At 37.5% G+C, this 16,459-nt stretch overlaps 1 protein-coding gene across 5 annotated transcripts in view; it reads left to right on the forward strand.

The window, feature by feature from the left end:
* The window catches only part of TEX2 (testis expressed 2), a 57,581-nt gene extending 41,610 nt beyond the window's left edge, over positions 1-15,971 (forward strand). For all 5 annotated transcript variants that reach the window (XM_009323689.1, XM_009323688.1, XM_009323686.1 and 2 more), the window contains exons 7-12: positions 955-1,054; positions 5,760-5,892; positions 10,330-10,452; positions 12,466-12,675; positions 12,913-13,033; positions 13,917-15,971. In XM_009323689.1, coding sequence (XP_009321964.1) covers positions 955-1,054; positions 5,760-5,892; positions 10,330-10,452; positions 12,466-12,675; positions 12,913-13,033; positions 13,917-14,039 — 810 coding nt within the window. In that variant the 3' untranslated portion in view covers positions 14,040-15,971. The remainder of the gene's footprint in view (positions 1-954; positions 1,055-5,759; positions 5,893-10,329; positions 10,453-12,465; positions 12,676-12,912; positions 13,034-13,916) is intronic.
* Positions 15,972-16,459: the final 488 nt, after the last annotated feature.

A 16,459-nucleotide genomic window follows, 5' to 3' on the forward strand; every position in this document is an offset into this window, starting at 1 on the left:
GGTATAATTGTGCATCAACTGCATAAGCTCAAAGGCTGAAGGGAGAAGTGATGCTTTTGAATGACTTCTGGGTCCTCCCTTTGCATTCTGTAACTTCTGAATAGCAGCAGTTAATCACAGGGCTGTTTAGCTCCTGATGTTTGGGGAGGAGTTTGCCTGTTCCCAAAGGCAAAGGAAGATGTAGTCTTGATGACAAAAGCTCTGAAATGTAGCTGCCAGCACCAGCTGTGAGATAGTGTTGCTTGTGCTTTGGGAAATAAGCAGTAACCTAATTCTGCCCTAGCTGTTTCCACAATTGTGACAGCAGGGTACCCAAACATCTCATTGGAAAGAGTTTAAGTGGAAAGTCTGGGAATGGGGGGTGGATGTATTTTTGATAGGTTACAGCACTATCTGTTCACAGGAGAGAGAATTTCTATCAATTAGAAATACTTAAAGTAAATAGATACCCAAATCATCGTGATTCTGTGCCTCTGTTATACTACAATTATGATACAGACTTAAAAGCTAATGTGCTGCGAAAGAATTTGCCAAAGATAAAAATAGCTGAGATGTTGATATAGCTGCCACTATAAAATATGTGACTGAATTTAAAATCCAAAGAAGTCTTTGATTTTTATTCACAGTAAAATAGGATTTACACTTCATTCTTGAGCTCTTTACATGCTTTGACTAAAAAGCATGCTGGAGGTTTAAGGTCAGCATCTGAACTTCAGCACAGTTTTAAAAACATTCCAAGTTCATATGCTGAATCTCTCCCTAAAATATTATTTTGAAACAGATAACTGCGAAATCCTAGAATTGGAAGAAATTTTGTGTAATTGTATTTGTGTTCTTTCACTGGTGGCTTTTCAGCTTAATCCATTCCTTTAGTTTAATGACCTTTCTTCTCTCAGGAAACAATGATGTTTAGTTCCATAACATGGATTTGATTTTTACATTCTGTGCTTTTAGCTGCCGTACTTCATGAATGAGCTAACTCTAACTGAGCTTGACATGGGGATAGCAGTGCCGAAGATCCTTCAAGCCTTCAAACCTTCTATTGATCACAGAGGTAAAATACATGCTTCCTTTCCTGGTTTTGCCAGGTTCATGCCTTTGTGCCTGTGGAGAACAGAATTTTGATCTGTTTATCTTGTGGGTGTTTTAATCAGAGGAAAGTACGCTTAATAAGAGCTTATTCTGAGGAGATACTGAGTGGTCTCTGTCACCAGTAGTAGCAGCATCAGGCTTGGTATAAACATAATTCTATAGATACGGAAATATGATCATGTCTTTCCATTGGAAATAATTACTGAACTAAACTAAAATTTGCGTGCAACAGAGATGCAGACCTGTATCTGATACTCTGTCATGGACTACAGAGAGCAATGCACATCTCCTGAAGACAGATCTGATTCTGTACCATAGCAGAAAACAGATTTGGCTGTCTTCAAGAGCAGTTGCCCTGTTCTGAAAACAGTGATTCAGAAAACACAATTGTAGTAACTCAGAAAACAAGAATACAGTGTTAATTTGAAAAGAAAATTCAAAATACAGCATCATTTTATGTCCTTAATATTAAATATGGATTTTTTTTTAAGCTGAATGACTTTCATACTGCTGCTTTGTGAATCAGAACTTGTTTTTTTTTCTTTTCTGTTCTTTCTGGCTTGCGAATGGTCCCAGGAGTATATTTGAGGATACTCTTAAGTAGTTTCACAAAAAGACAAACTTGGGTTAATGTTTTTTAGCTTCAGAAGTATTTGTTCCACATGCTGAGGAGAGGCAGATGCCATCTTTCTTCTAAGACATGTAATCAGAGCAGCTTTTAATTTTAAATTGTTTCTGAGCTTATTAAGGGTTTCTTAACTTGTCTCCTCTCACTCCATTCACTCCTTTAGTTACCATATTGTTACACTGGGCTGGAGAAGTGAAAGAGGTGATTTAACTCAAGGTGGAGAAGTTTCTAATTGGTCTAAAGGGAAACACTTCATTGGAGGACCTGTTGTGGTGCCGCTATGGATTGCATGGCAAACAACTTATTTTTGTTTTAAACTGCTCTTTCAACTCTTAGATAAGGATATCAAAATCATTTCTAGATGGTGCTAAAACCAGTAAACTGGTAGTGAGATGGTAGGAATTTAATGAATTTACAATACTTCTTAAGAGTCTCTTGAGAGGCTCTAACTTACAGGCCAGCAACGAGCCAAACTTCAGCAAGTCTGAGCATATTTAGAACGATAACAACAAACATGGACAGAGCGAAGTTTGAACAGATAACTAGCTGAAAATCGTAACAGGATCAATCTTCACGAGCTCTCCTGTGCATGGTGTTTCTAAGTGAGGAACAGACTATCGTGTTTCTTTATGTAGTATCTTCTCAGAGCATGAGGGTATTGAACACGCAGCAGGTATATAGTACCGTGTCCTTTCTTGCAGTGCTGGTTGGGAGGAGATTGCAGTGCTGAACTCAGTGGGTTTGAGGGGGGTTTCTGTTCACCGGGGTGGTTTGTCTCTTCAAGATCTTAGTTCCGCTCACTTGTTCTTAAAGGTCAAGCAACAGGTTCCCCAGGATGAAGAATTTGTGATAGAATTCAGCCGTGCACAGGATTAGATAACGAGCCAGTTGCTGCTTAGAAGCAATTTAGGCTTCATCTTTGCTCATATTACATACTTTGGACCTGGTCTTTTTAAGGTTTATTTAACTGTAGTTTTGATGTAAGACTCATTTGTCTGCCATTCTTACTACAGTGCTGCTCTTTAACTCAGATGCACAGTTATCATCAGACCTCACAAGAATACCAGATGCATGAAATTTCGGAGGAAATAAATAAACTTTATCACTAATATTAAAAATGTTGTACCACTCAAATCACTGACTAAAAGCATGAGAAGGTTAGTAAGCTCTAACCTTTCTGTCGTAAAAATGTGAACAAAACAGGCTTTGGGGAATTATTAAAATTCTTTTGGACACACATAACGTTAACTAATGCTGCCTGTTGTATCCAAATGCTATTGTTTGCCCTTATCTCACTTGAGACTTGCAACTCTTTGGGGAAAAGCCTTATCTGTAAAACACTGGGTACGTTGTTCTCTACTTCTTGAAAGTATGTTTTCCACTGAGCTTTATAAACAAAGCATGTTTGAAGAGAGCAAATTGGTTTTTTGTCATGAGGAACAAAAACTGTCTTTTAAGAGAAATAAAAATTGAATAGATGGAATAAGCTCATGTGCAATCAGTATTCGGGACTAAAACATTGCTGCTTCTTGTCGTGTGCTTCCTGCGTGGGACAGCGGGTTCTCCACAGTACTTATGACATCCTCCGGTGTTCCCCGTAGCAAAGTGGCTTCACCATTTGTAGAAATTTTATTTTGAGTTACAGAAAACAAAGCAAAAACTTCTTTTTAAAATTGTTACATGTATGATGCTTGCCAACTGGTTTTGTGGTTTCTTTTTAAACGAACTTAATGCTTTGGGGTTCTTGTCAGGGTGTTTCCCTTTGCCTAGATTTAAACATTTTTTGAATTGCTTTCTCTGTTCTCATAACTTCAGTTGTAACCAAAGACTGTAGTTCTAAGTCATGAGATGGGATTTAGGAGACTGCTGAACACTTGGCTTCAATTAATTCCCAACAACAGCAGTGAGAGCAATTAACTCCTTCAGTTTCTTGTTCAGTTAAACTGTGACAAGCAAACATTTATGGTAGAATTTGTAATCCTTGTAACATCTTTCATATTGTCGAATGACATGTGAACTCTTAGTAAATGAGTTTTTACGAGCTTGCAGTGAATAATTACTGAAATAACTTGTTTTGCTATTGTACTTAAAAGGACATAAATCAATAAGGGGTTGATAATTGGAAACGCTTGTTTTCATAAGAATAAATGTATTTGTCAGTAAGTTGACCTATGAATATACCACGCATGGGAAAAAAAAAATCCTAAAACTTCAGGCCAGTATCCAGAACAAACACTTAAGATTTTTTTTTTTAAAGTGTTTGAGAAAATCAGTCATTTGAGATAGCCTTTTGTAGGCTTTAAAATGTGGTTACTAATTGTGATGTGCTTTGTTTTATCCATACTTTTTTACCAGTGCTTGATTACGAGGAAAATATTTTTTTTAATTATATGGCTCCTCTAAGTAACTAAATTTGTTAACAGACAATGTTAGGAAAAAAAACCTTGTTTCTGTTAATACAGTCCTATTTGGGTGACAGCATATGCTGTAGTATTTACTGTACTTCTGTCAAGGCTAGAGAACCAGATAACTCTGAATAAATTGTACCATCTGCCCAATTTTTCACACCCTCTCCCTCCCCTACCTCCCTTTTTCCCTCCGGAAAATGTGTATGAACGTTTTCTGGCCAGGAGGAATTTTCCCTCTCAGTAATGGCATCCTTTGCTTAATTTGATCTTCAAACAACATTGACGTTTGAAGCATGCTGACTCATTGGTTATCCAAAAGGTCTGTTTAGCTGTTCTCTTGTTTCTGATGATCTTACTGCTACTTTGTTACTGTAAAGAGGAAAAATCTATATAAGCTTGTGTTTGAGTTCTTGTGTTTTGTTTTAGAACAGCATTAGAAAAACTATATGATGGAAAAGAATAATTTGGGTTAGTAAAGGAGCAGCTTGCCTTCAGTACTGCTTCCCACATATAATCTCATAGTGTGTCAATGTCCTGGTTTTCGGGAGCTGTGTGTATTTCTGTTAATATAAATGGGTGGGGATTGGTGACAATGCCATTCTTCTGATATGTTTTTGCAGAAAAGAAAACAGTTGTTCTTTAACTGAAAAAGTAAGTCTTTTCTAGATCAATCAAACCCAAAGAGTAGCTACCATTAATTGCTTCCGAATAAGTAAAAAAAAAAGTAGAATGCACTAGTGGTTGATGTGCCAGATACTGGTAGGGCATATTGTGTGCAGCTGCAATGTCTGGAAAAGGAAGATGCATCATCTATGCTTAATGGCATCTGATTTCTAATCTTTGGATCACAAATACCCTGCAGCTTTTTTTAATTGGTGGGACTGCAGGGTGTCACTTAAGAGGCAGGACCTAATCTTGCAATTTATTCCCAAGACAGTTCTTTTGGTGATTGCAGTAAGTGAATAGTCTGCCCAGACAATAGGATTTAACTTAATATTACATGTCTAGAATTGTTCTAAGTAATGACCTTGTTTGCTGTGAGTCATAAGAAGGATGCCTATAGCTGAGTTACTGAGCAAACCTTTTCATAGTTCTTTGATACACCATTGTCGAAGCAAAAGAGACTACAGGTTGTGATGTGTGACAAGCAATATTGCTCTGGGATTTCAAGTTTTGCTTCATTTGGACAGCGTAAGTAATATAGAGGAGTGTTCCCATTACTGTTTGGCTTGGAGCAGTACTGTAAATAGTTTTGAAGTGAATCCCTGATTGTATTCTATTTTCTTTATCTTGATTCAGATCTCTTATGCTGTTTAGGTGTGTGTAAATCACACTCCTTTTTTTAGATCATTAGCTGTACTCACTGATCTGTCTTTCAGCATGGGTTTGATTCATATCTGAACATTCAACTTTGTTCCCTAAGCTTAATATGAACAGAAAACTTGCTTTGATAAGCTGTTAATTATTTCTGAATTAATGACATACTTGGTTGATGAAAAAGTAGTTTTTCTCTTTGGAAAAAGTGTGATGTGTAGACTTTTTTAAACGAGTTTTGGCTTGACATTAAAGTGTTTGTGACTGTTCTTAAAGTGACATCTTTTTTTTGTTTTTGTTGTTGTTGTTAATTTTAGGACTTTGGATTGATTTGGAAATGTCCTACAATGGATCTTTTCTAATGACCCTAGAGACCAAGATGAACTTGACCAAACTTGGTAAAGAGCCGCTTGGTGAAGCACTTAAAGTTGGCGAGATCGGCAAAGAAGGGTAAGGTATTAAAATGGTAGAATCAAGCGAGAGCTTTCATAGTGGAAAAATGACATTTTTCCTTGCATATATGCAGCTCTGGCTCTGCAATAGCTTGAAAGGAGTTGGAGGGGTTGCATACATGTGAGTGTAGTTCTGTGCAACTTTTGTGTTCGATTACACCATTGCTAAAATTGTCTTAATAAAAGGCTTTTGTAGTACAATCATTTTTCTTTATTTTAGTAGGATTTTAAAATGTTCTGTGACTAAAATTTAGTTTTGTCTTATGCTTGATTTGGGATCTTAGGCAGTAAGACTTGAATATTGGACGTACACATGCAGATATGGAGATAGACACACGTAACGTGCTACTACAGCATGGTACAGCTACAGTTGTAAACCATGTAATAGTAAACAACTGTGGAAGGTAGATAGGCTGTAATTGTTATGTAAAGACCTTTTCAGTAGCTTTATTGCATCATGGGAATAGTCACACCCCTACTTTAGTCTCCAGTTTTCCTCATATCCCACTTCTATTTACCTGCTATGTCTAAGTGAAATGCCTTATAGATTAACTAATTAGAAAACACACATACTGTAACTTACCTAACTTCTACTTGTGCTTTCCCTCTTATTTTTATGATGTTCTTTGAATTTCATCAATCTGTCCATTTGTATTAACCTGGTGAGTGACACCTGTCAAATATCCATCCCGTCGGCTGTGGAGTGTTGATTCTTTGTGCTGTATTCTCTTTGTACTTAAGAAATCCGCAGTCCCTGAACAGTAGGTGGTCTCTGATTTAGTGTACAACCACTGCCAACAAATGAAGAAAATATTCTCTAAATCTGGCCGTTTGTTTAGATATGAATAAAATGTTGTGGCCTTTCAGAATTAAGATACTAGATGCTTTGTATACCCATGTCGTAGCTCTGACCATTTATTCTGAGGTATCTTGAAGTAATACTTATAGCAGCACTATATTACAGTGCAGTTATGACCAGAAAATAAATGTGAAAAAACTAATGGCTGAATGATCTCATACACTGGTAGAAATTCAGAGGATTTAAAATTGACCTAGATTCTCATTGTCACTGCTTGAAATAAATATTTCTGAATTTATATCAGTAGAATTGGTAGGTGTGATTTTTTAAAAAATCCCTTTAATCTTGTCCACCCAAAAAAATGGGTGGATAGAGAGGGAAATGTCTATACAAATCAAATTCTTGCTTTTCTTCCCCATCCCTTCAGGATTTTCTTTGTGTATTTTTTTTTTATATCTGTCCAGTGCAAGAACAGCCTCAGAAATAATTAGTGAACGCATTGATTTCATATTTAAAAATCAGCTTGATTCTAGCTGAGCAATAGGCCCCCAGCAACGCAAATGTAAATGTCTGTAGCTAAGCAACCAATTACTTGAAGGTATAACCATTAACTGTATTGCTCCCTGCACATGGCTGTGATGTTTCAAATGCTCAGGGCCAGTTACCATGCCAGCTTTACATAAAGAGCAGTCTAATGTATTCTTGTTTGAATGAGTTCTTTTTGTTGATTGGTTGGTTTTTCTTCCTTAAATACAATGGGTATTCTAAACAAACAAACAAATTAAAGACTCTGAGAAGTACAGAACAGTTTGATTCTCATCTATGCTTTCCATTGTGTTAGTTAATTTTACTGGCTTTTTTAATTATCAGTTGACAATTGCTGTGAGAAGTCAAACTATTCTGCATGCGCTTGCATTCACAGTCATATTGTCTGTAAGTGATGCGTGTTGGTTGCTTACGCTCATTTCTATCCCTCAAGAGGCTAGAACAAACCACCTCTTGAGACACAGTAACCACAACCTCATGTAAGAAAGGCATCTACTCATCCAGAAAGAGGAGGGTGGGGGAAACAGCACTGAGTTTAACTGTCCTTCGGTCTTGTCAGTGTAAAGCGAGACAGATGGTTCAATGTTGCAGTCCATTCTATCTTTGCTGCTGCGTTACTGTTCGAAATAGAAGTGAAGTGTGCTGTTACACGGTTTGATAATGCTGTCTTGCATGCACTCTCAGGAAAATGCAGCTCTCTGAAAGGGTGGTAAACTATTTAATTGCTAATTTTATAAAATTAATACAGTAGCAGGTTCTGCCATACCAGAGATGAGGCAAATGCAGGCAGGCGAACCCAAAGTTACCACAGTTTCTTACCCCATCAGTCCTTTTTGCTATGTTGTACCATGTAAAAACAAACCGACAAATGGCAATTCATAAAATACTGTGCAGTCTGCTCAGGAACAATACTGTAGCTCCAAAGTGTTTTTCTGCCAATGTTTGTGTTGTATAAATGGTCCATTGTATGCAGAGATCCCCTGAAATCTCACTCAAGCTTATTTATTGTTGCTTTGTTTAATGCGAGGAAATCTTGTGGTCTTAGCCAGTCGGTGCATGCTTGTGGAGGCACTTCAGGCAAATAAAACACCTTCTTGTAAGAAGGTGACACCTTTGAGAGCCTTGAAAATGCACTGGACATGCTTTGAACTGGGTGGTATGACGTGCATAGGAAAGTGAAGTGAGGTCACACCCAGGTAGAAAAAGTGTAGTTTGAATCTGACTTGAAAATGTGAACTTCTGAGAAACGGCTCCAGCGTTGCTATTTGGGCCAGTGGCATGAACCATCCACCACCCGCTAAGTCCTCGGGGAGGTGGTTCAGTTTGGTGTGCTGTTTCACTCTTCTGCAGATACAAAATGCATCTCTGGGTAAGAAGAGGAGGTTTACGGTTCTGATTCCATAGCCTGGGTAGCAAATTCTTCTGTGTAGAGAGGTCATGGGATTACTGCTCCAGTTCTTAAATAGGCAGTTAGGAAGGAGCGTTTTGCACTGTGAGCTGTACTTGAAGTGTCCTTTTACGTTAGGACTTCATGCAGCAACTAACAGTTTGCTCTTTGTACAGAATAGCAGACAGTAGCCTCAGTCCATGCCCTGTGTGAGGTTATTAAATGCTTCAAACAAATTTCCAAGAACATACAAAAAAAAGAAAGAAAACACAGCTATAAACTTATTCTGAACAAGCTGTAGACTATTATAGTCCTGGATATAGTCCCTAGGGCTAAAACCATGTGCTTTTGAAGCTTGTGTTGTGTAACTATTTCAAGCTCTTGCATTTGGTAGAGGTCTGTTGATACTGAAGTGTCTTCACTGTATCCTTCCCTAATTTTAATCCGTTTAAAAGATTTGACATCTTTTCTGTGATTGCGTACATAAATTCTTCCATAGTTGAAGTCTAGGAATTAGTTACTAGTGTGTGATATTTTGTACCCTAAGAGCAGCACTTGTTTGATTTTTATTGCTTTACTTTTTTTCCCCCCTCTTCTCCCCATGACATTCTTTGCCTTATTCTATCTTGGACTCTCTTCAGAAAAAAACAAAACCAAACCCTAAATCCTGTGAACATCATTCACTGTGTCAGAGGAGCTTAAAAATTCACAAGCCTGAAGGTCAATTTCGCTACAAATAGAGCAGGGAAAGGAATATTTCCAGCAAGGATACTAAAGGGAGATTATAGCCTAAATTTGTATGGGACAAAAGTATCTCTGCAAAACATCTAAGAATTACTACTTCCCAGGGTTATGTTATATGACTTCTGTTAATACAATTGCCTTTTTTTCTACACAAAAATGGTAAGTCATGACACACACTGGTTATGTAAGTTATGTAAGTTATGGTAAGGTGAATCACTAGTTTGAGACAACTTTGCTCTGCCAGTGTAAGTGTTGTGCATTTCCTTTTGGAGGCAGATGACAAAGATCTGGTTCTCTTGTGCTTTGCACGTGTTACCATTGCTGGAGATATGTCTACGCTGCAAAAATTGCGTGGGTGTGTGAGTAGACAAAATGGAATTTATTGACTTGGGTTAAAAGTGTTGTGAAGATAAGGTATAGACGTTGTGAAGGTAAGGTATGTATGTTAGCACCTCAGTTAACATCTCTGAGGGATTCTGGGATTCAGTTGGTAGACGATGTCATTTTAAGTTGTAGTCCTGTGTTTGCTTTTAGTACAAGACAGAATCGCATGTTCTCACCTTTCAATTTAAAAGCATGCCTTTATCAGAGTTCTAAAAACAAACAAAAAAAAACCCTGTCCAGCCTACATACTGCTCAACTTTCATGGAAAGCCACGAGCAGCAACATGTATTTCAAATAATCTCCACATTTGATTTGAATATGTAGAATAGCCATTCCCCTGACATCCTCTTTTATGCAGGATTACATTCCACTGGGGAAAACAAATTTTCTGTTTTGAAGCTAGTTCTGACAGACTGGCTTCAGAGAGGTTTTGTTCTTTTAGATAGAGTTTATAGAAAAGAGCAGGGGACATTTCAGACTCTCCAATAGAAATACACGTAATGTCAGCCAAAGCTGTACATGATGAATAGCTATTTAAGAATATTACATTTGACCTGGAAATTGCATTGTTTCAGTTTCAGGCCAAGGGCGTATTGTCTTGCGGACAGTGATGAGGAATCCTCCAGCGCTGGGTCTTCAGAAGAGGATGATGCTCCTGAATTGGCAGGAGAGAAGCAGATGACTCCAGGAGCAGAAGGGTGAGCTGTCTACATAGTGTTTGTCAATCCTTTCCTCCCTGCCACATTTCCAGACTTAGTGTAAGTGGTATCTTGGTCCAGTCCTATAATGCTCGTTGTCACGCAGGATGTCAGTGTGAGTATATTCAAGCAATTAAGCAAACACAACCTCACCCATTTCTGGAGCAAAGAGCAGCAACCAAGCCATGTATTACAGATTGAAAGGAAGCTGCTCTGCTGAGTGTTTCATCATGCTGGGAGCATTGTTCACCATACAGCACTTCCACAGAGTGACCTGCACAGTGCTCCATTTGATGCTTCTTAATTCCTTCACTATTAGATTACAGAGAGAGACAAGTCTTTGGGCCAGAGAACCTATGGGGACCTTCCCCAGTATGTTTTGCCTGGAAGCAGAGCCAAGAACAGGATTTTGTGTGTGAATTTGAAATACTTCGTTTGTATACAGCATTATACCCATACTGTATTTCCAGTGTGTTCTTTTCTTGAAAAGAAACCCACTGTTATTCAAGCCTAGTTTTCTTGCTCAGGATTTTGTGTTTTGTTTTTGTTTTGTTCATGTCGTCGTCGTCGTCCCCCGAAGGGCTTTGAGTGTCTGGACTATGCAATACTGCCCTCTGATGCTGTGCAACAATTTTAAAGAAAATTTCCTAACATCAGTTTTGCCACATCATTCCTTGTTTTGGCTGCTGTTCTGATTTTTTTTTTCTTTTTACATCTGATTTGAAATTATGCCATGCGATGAGAAATCTGCAGTAACACTGAAATGTCTCAAACAATCACATTTCCTATGTCTGAACACATCTCAGTGATTTCATAGTGAATATACCAAAAGGCTCCATGACACATTCAAAATGTTCAAGGGAGTTTCCTTGGAGTTTTACTCCTAAAACCTTTTGAAAACTACGTGATGGATTGTTGGAATTATTTCAATAGATGTATTTCATATCTTTAAAAAAATATATAGATCATATAAAGAACTCTTAAGGACAAAGAGGGAGAAAAAAGAATTTTTAAGTAAAATACTGGAAGAATTTCCTTACATCTTTCAAAAAGCTGCATTGCTATCACTATAGAATCTGATGAGAGAGTAACTACTTTATCTGGATAAAGTTACAGCTAGTGTAAAATCCAAAAGTTGAAATTAATTCACCCCTTTTATATCAGCTGAGGAGTTTCTTGTCTTATTTCATGCTAAGGAAAAAGTTCTGTAAAGGGCTGGATAAACATGAATTTTTTTGCAGGATAGGAAAATACTATTTCCTTAGCAAGGCTATCTCTGCTACATAACATCAAGAGCCACAATTAGGTATAATGTAGTGTGTGAAAATATCAAACATGCTATTCCTAGAGTGTGTATTTCTGAAATGGGATAGGTGTGAGAAAAGACACATTCAGTCCTTAAAGTATCTGTTTTAAAAGCTAGGATGCCGTCTGACACTACTGCCAGGAAAAGTAGCCTCTTTTTGCAGGCATAGTTAGCCATTTTTGGAGTACTATTCCATCCCCTGCCAAAATCACCTTCCTCTTTTTCACCACCTTTATACTCATTGTAAATGCTACAATACCTTAAAACCTTTTTGTTCAACACACACTGTTAAATAATTAGACATGATGGTTGGGCCTTCTATGCCGATATGTGCATATGTCTCGGCGCATCTGTGTCTTGATAATTTTGTTAGAAGGGTAATAGACAGGTTGTCACGTCTCATGCCAGCTTGCTGGCATAAATAATGTAAGTATATTTACAATTTTAAAAAATGTTGCATTTCCAATGCCATCTGGGAAGGAGGAGTGTTCAGACTGGACAGAATTTCTGCCAGACACTTGTAGCTGACAGAGTACAGCTGCTGTGTGCAGGTTCTGGTAAGTACTGCTTGGACATGTGAATACGTATTTGTTTAGAATTTTTATATCAAAAACTCTAATGATTTAATAGGAAATCCATGGGTGTCTTAGCAAACAATAGGTTTAAGAAAATTACCTTGATGTACTTTTTCTGTTCTCTATCTAAAGGTATGTTGGAGGACATCGGACAAGTAAGATCATGAGAATTGTGGATAAAATTACTAAGTCAAAATACTTTCAGAAAGCAACAGAGACTGAGTTTATTAAGAAGAAAATTGAAGAAGTCTCCAATACTCCATTGCTGCTAACAGTTGAAGTACAAGAGTGCAGAGGAACACTAGTAATTAACATTCCACCTCCACCTACTGACAGAATATGGTAAGAGGAACTTACTGCAGAACTGGGCAATGTTTCAGGTATGTGCTACCTAAGGGATCGCAACTAAGAAAAAAGGTGAAGTGTAGCTGAAATGGGTTCTGGAAGAGGTGCAATACAAACTAGTTGTAAATGAGGTACTGCTATTAAGTTATTGACAGAACATTGACAGTTAACATACTTAAATATATGCTTCGTTGGAGTGTTTGTAATAAAACCTGTTCTGTGTACTCTCCTAAGGTATGGCTTTCGAAGACCTCCCTACCTGGAGTTAAAAGCTCGGCCAAAACTTGGTGAGAGAGAAGTGACTCTGGTTCATGTAACTGACTGGATAGAGCGGAAACTAGAACAAGAGTTTCAGGTGTGTTTCCTTTACATTTTCATTTCATTAATGATAGTTTTGGTCTGTTAGAGGGGTGGGGGGTTTTAATTTTTGCATGTCCCCTATTTTATCCAAGACTAGTCGGTATCCTCCACTGCTCCTGTTCAGTGGAAAGGATGTTAAGAACTCAGCTGAAACTGACTTCTGGGAGGGTCTCAAGACCATGTGTAGACCTGGATGGAAATCTCTTCTAGCTCTTGTCAGAATGATTTTAGAGACGAAAATGCCATTTCTTTGAAATAGGTACTATGTTAGAATTTGTAGTACTTAAATAAAAACATGATCCTAGGTGTTTTTAGATGATAGAGGGCCATACTGTTGTCTAACATTAAGAACAGATGAGGCAGTAAGGTGTCCTGTTACTACTTCCTTTAAAATAAAATAATTTTAAAAAATCACATTGACTGTAGTGCAAAATAGGAAAAAACCTCCAAATTTACAAATACTTGCAGGATAGGAAAACAGTTTACTGACCGGATTCACTCCAGACCCCAACCTGTACAGTCAACCAGAAATCAAACCCGCTTATTTCATTAAAAGTACAGTTTGAAAGTATATGGGTAAGAGCTGAGAAAGCATCAGAGTTAAGAAAAGTTGGTATGTTTCCTGTAGCCCCATTTCAATTTAATGGAACGTGCAGAGATCTTTATATTTCTGAGCTTCATCTACAACTGTAACACAACTAAATGGCTTGAGTTAATGGACACTGTGTGGCTTCAGTAGGGGCATTGACTCAAACAATGCTGAACCCAAGAACCTTCTGTCTGGAAATTTGTTGCATTTTTTAACCAAACAAATCGGAAAACTAAGGTTTCAAATGGCATGTGAAATGTAACTTGATTTAATTGCATCTTTTTCACAGAAAATCTTTGTCATGCCAAACATGGATGATGTTTATATTCCTTTAATGCACTCAGCCATGGATCCCCGCTCCTCTACGTGTCCTCCTAAAGATCTGATCACGGAGGCCCCTGATCAACCATGACATGTGAAGACTCTTGCAGTTTACAGTATTATAAGTTATTCTCATGGTTTTATAAACTGTGCTGTAGTTCTCATCCTTAACTTGTGCCACTTCCCCCCCACCCCAAGGACTGCCTATAACCATACCTTTGTGCTCACTTGCCTTGTTACTGTTCCTGTGTACTTCAGCTACATGAAGTTTCACTCCATTAAGCAGTTGATTTATTTCTGTACTGGCTGCCATCAGGATTTTAACTCGGAGGCTAAGATGACCTGTTCTTTGGGGGAGGGAGGAGGAACCTAACTAATAGATAAGGAGCTTGATGCCACACCTTTTGTTCAGCTTATGTTTTCATGCTATGTTAATGTGCATTAAAGCATTGGAAGGTTGTTTGGCAGCAAAGGAACTGCGTGCCAAATGGAAAAAATCCTAAATAAGGAATGAATTTATAAAACTGGAAGAATATTTTTCTTTCTCAGGCAGTTGGAGGTGTAGAATGAACTGTTTTATGTTCTTTCACTTCTGCAGTCAATAGCTTGTGTCAAGCAATCGAAATATGAAATGCTTTCAGGATCAAAGAATGTAAATTGGATGTATAGGTAATATTGTGATTCAATGTCGTATATACATATTACTTTTTTCATACAGAACTTGTGCTTTTTTTGGGAAGCAAGTAGCCATAAAACACACACAACTATCAGTGAAGGTGGGACTGTCAGATTTTTGTAAGTGAGGAGAAAAAAGTTGGTAAAGCCATGAGACCAAACCATAGCAAGCCGCCTTATAGTGAGGTACAATCACCTTGGTTCATGATTAATTCTGAATGTTTATAAAGACATGAGCACACACATAAAATGTCTAATACTGCACATTACCGGAAGTACTTAGTTACCCTACCACGTATAGAGCCTCTTGCTACGATGAAACACACCAATTTTTTTCTTATAGGGGAGTTTGTTGCCATCTTTTCCATTGCACTGTGTTTACGTGCAAAGCATGGGACCAAATTCTCTCACCTTACAGCTGCGCAACTCCAGGCATCAAATCGCTTGATGTTTGCGAAAACAGCTGTGACTGAAAGATTTTGACCCCCATGCATGGGTTTTTTGGACTTTGTGGAATAGGAATTCAAGCATTGCAGTTACTCAAGCTGATCGCGATGTAATTAAAGACTGTTTCTGCTAATTAATGGCCAAAATGAAGGGGGGAGGGGGAGAGTTGCCTTTTATTTCTATCTGATATAGCGATTCAAGACTAAATGTATGCAGTAAATTCAATATTTGAACACTACATATCTGCTATTTAACACATGTAATATTTTTCTGATACTCAGTGTTGCCAACTGTTCATGGATGTCAGAAAATATTTTAGTTTACAAAGAAAGGTGAGTTTTGGCTCTCCTTTTATAACATGATTTGCTTTTTTTTAGAAGTAATTTTTTAAGAACTTTTTTGTATGTTGTGTTGTCACATTTGATGTAAATCAAAATTTCCATGTGTAACTTGATGATTTACCATCTCTAAATGAAGCTATTATATTGAAGGTTTTTTAAACAGCACCTTGCCTGAAACATAAAAGAAAACTAGCATTTAATATATTTAAAATTAATTCTATATTTGAACACCTATTTTGGTTACCTTTAATTGAAATATTAGTAGGTTATATTTGTTACCTGAACTCCTCCTTGACCATTCCAGGCTGTGTATATTCTGGGGTTTGCTCTGATTATGTAGGCATTATTTGCCTTTCATGAAGTCTGCATGTCTTGTACGCAGGTCTTTTATATGATTTAATTTCTATGTGCAATAACTAAAGTCAAAGGACTAGATGCACTAATGTGTAAACAGATTTAGAGTTATTACACAAGATTGTCACATTGCACTTCATAAACTGTGGGTAACTACAATCTGCTTGCTTTGTTTTATTAAATAAATTTATCCCATGTCAAACAACTATTCAGTTAAAATTTATTTGTGCATAGTGCTTACCCATATTTTCTGCAGGTTTTTTCAAAAACTTCATTAGAAAGGCAGCTTGCCAAGATGACATGGTGTGCTACATGCTTTTCAGATTATTCTTTTTAATATGAGTTGTACTTGGTGGTTATAGCAGATGATTTTAGTGTTAACCAATGCTGAGACTGTTCTAGCTCTAAAAGGAAAAGTTAAGTTTACTGAAGAGAGACTAAATTTCACTGCAGCAGTTAGAAATTTAAACTAGAAATTTAGTTTAAAAACACTTCCATTTTGTGCCTGTGAAAACCTTGAAATTATTACCAGGAATTACAGAACAGAGGTGGCATGCAGTACCCTCTGTAGCAGGTTTGGTGGTGAAGGCCCGTCTGAGCTTAAGCACCTTTTACACAGTCTTCCTAGACTCAGCTACTATTCTTGTACGTCCCACGTTGTCACCAGTGTGGGTATAGATGTCACTTTTCTATA

This window comes from Pygoscelis adeliae, unplaced genomic scaffold (genome assembly GCF_000699105.1).
Source record: "Pygoscelis adeliae isolate BGI_AS28 unplaced genomic scaffold, ASM69910v1 Scaffold75, whole genome shotgun sequence".
NCBI lineage: Eukaryota > Metazoa > Chordata > Aves > Sphenisciformes > Spheniscidae > Pygoscelis > Pygoscelis adeliae.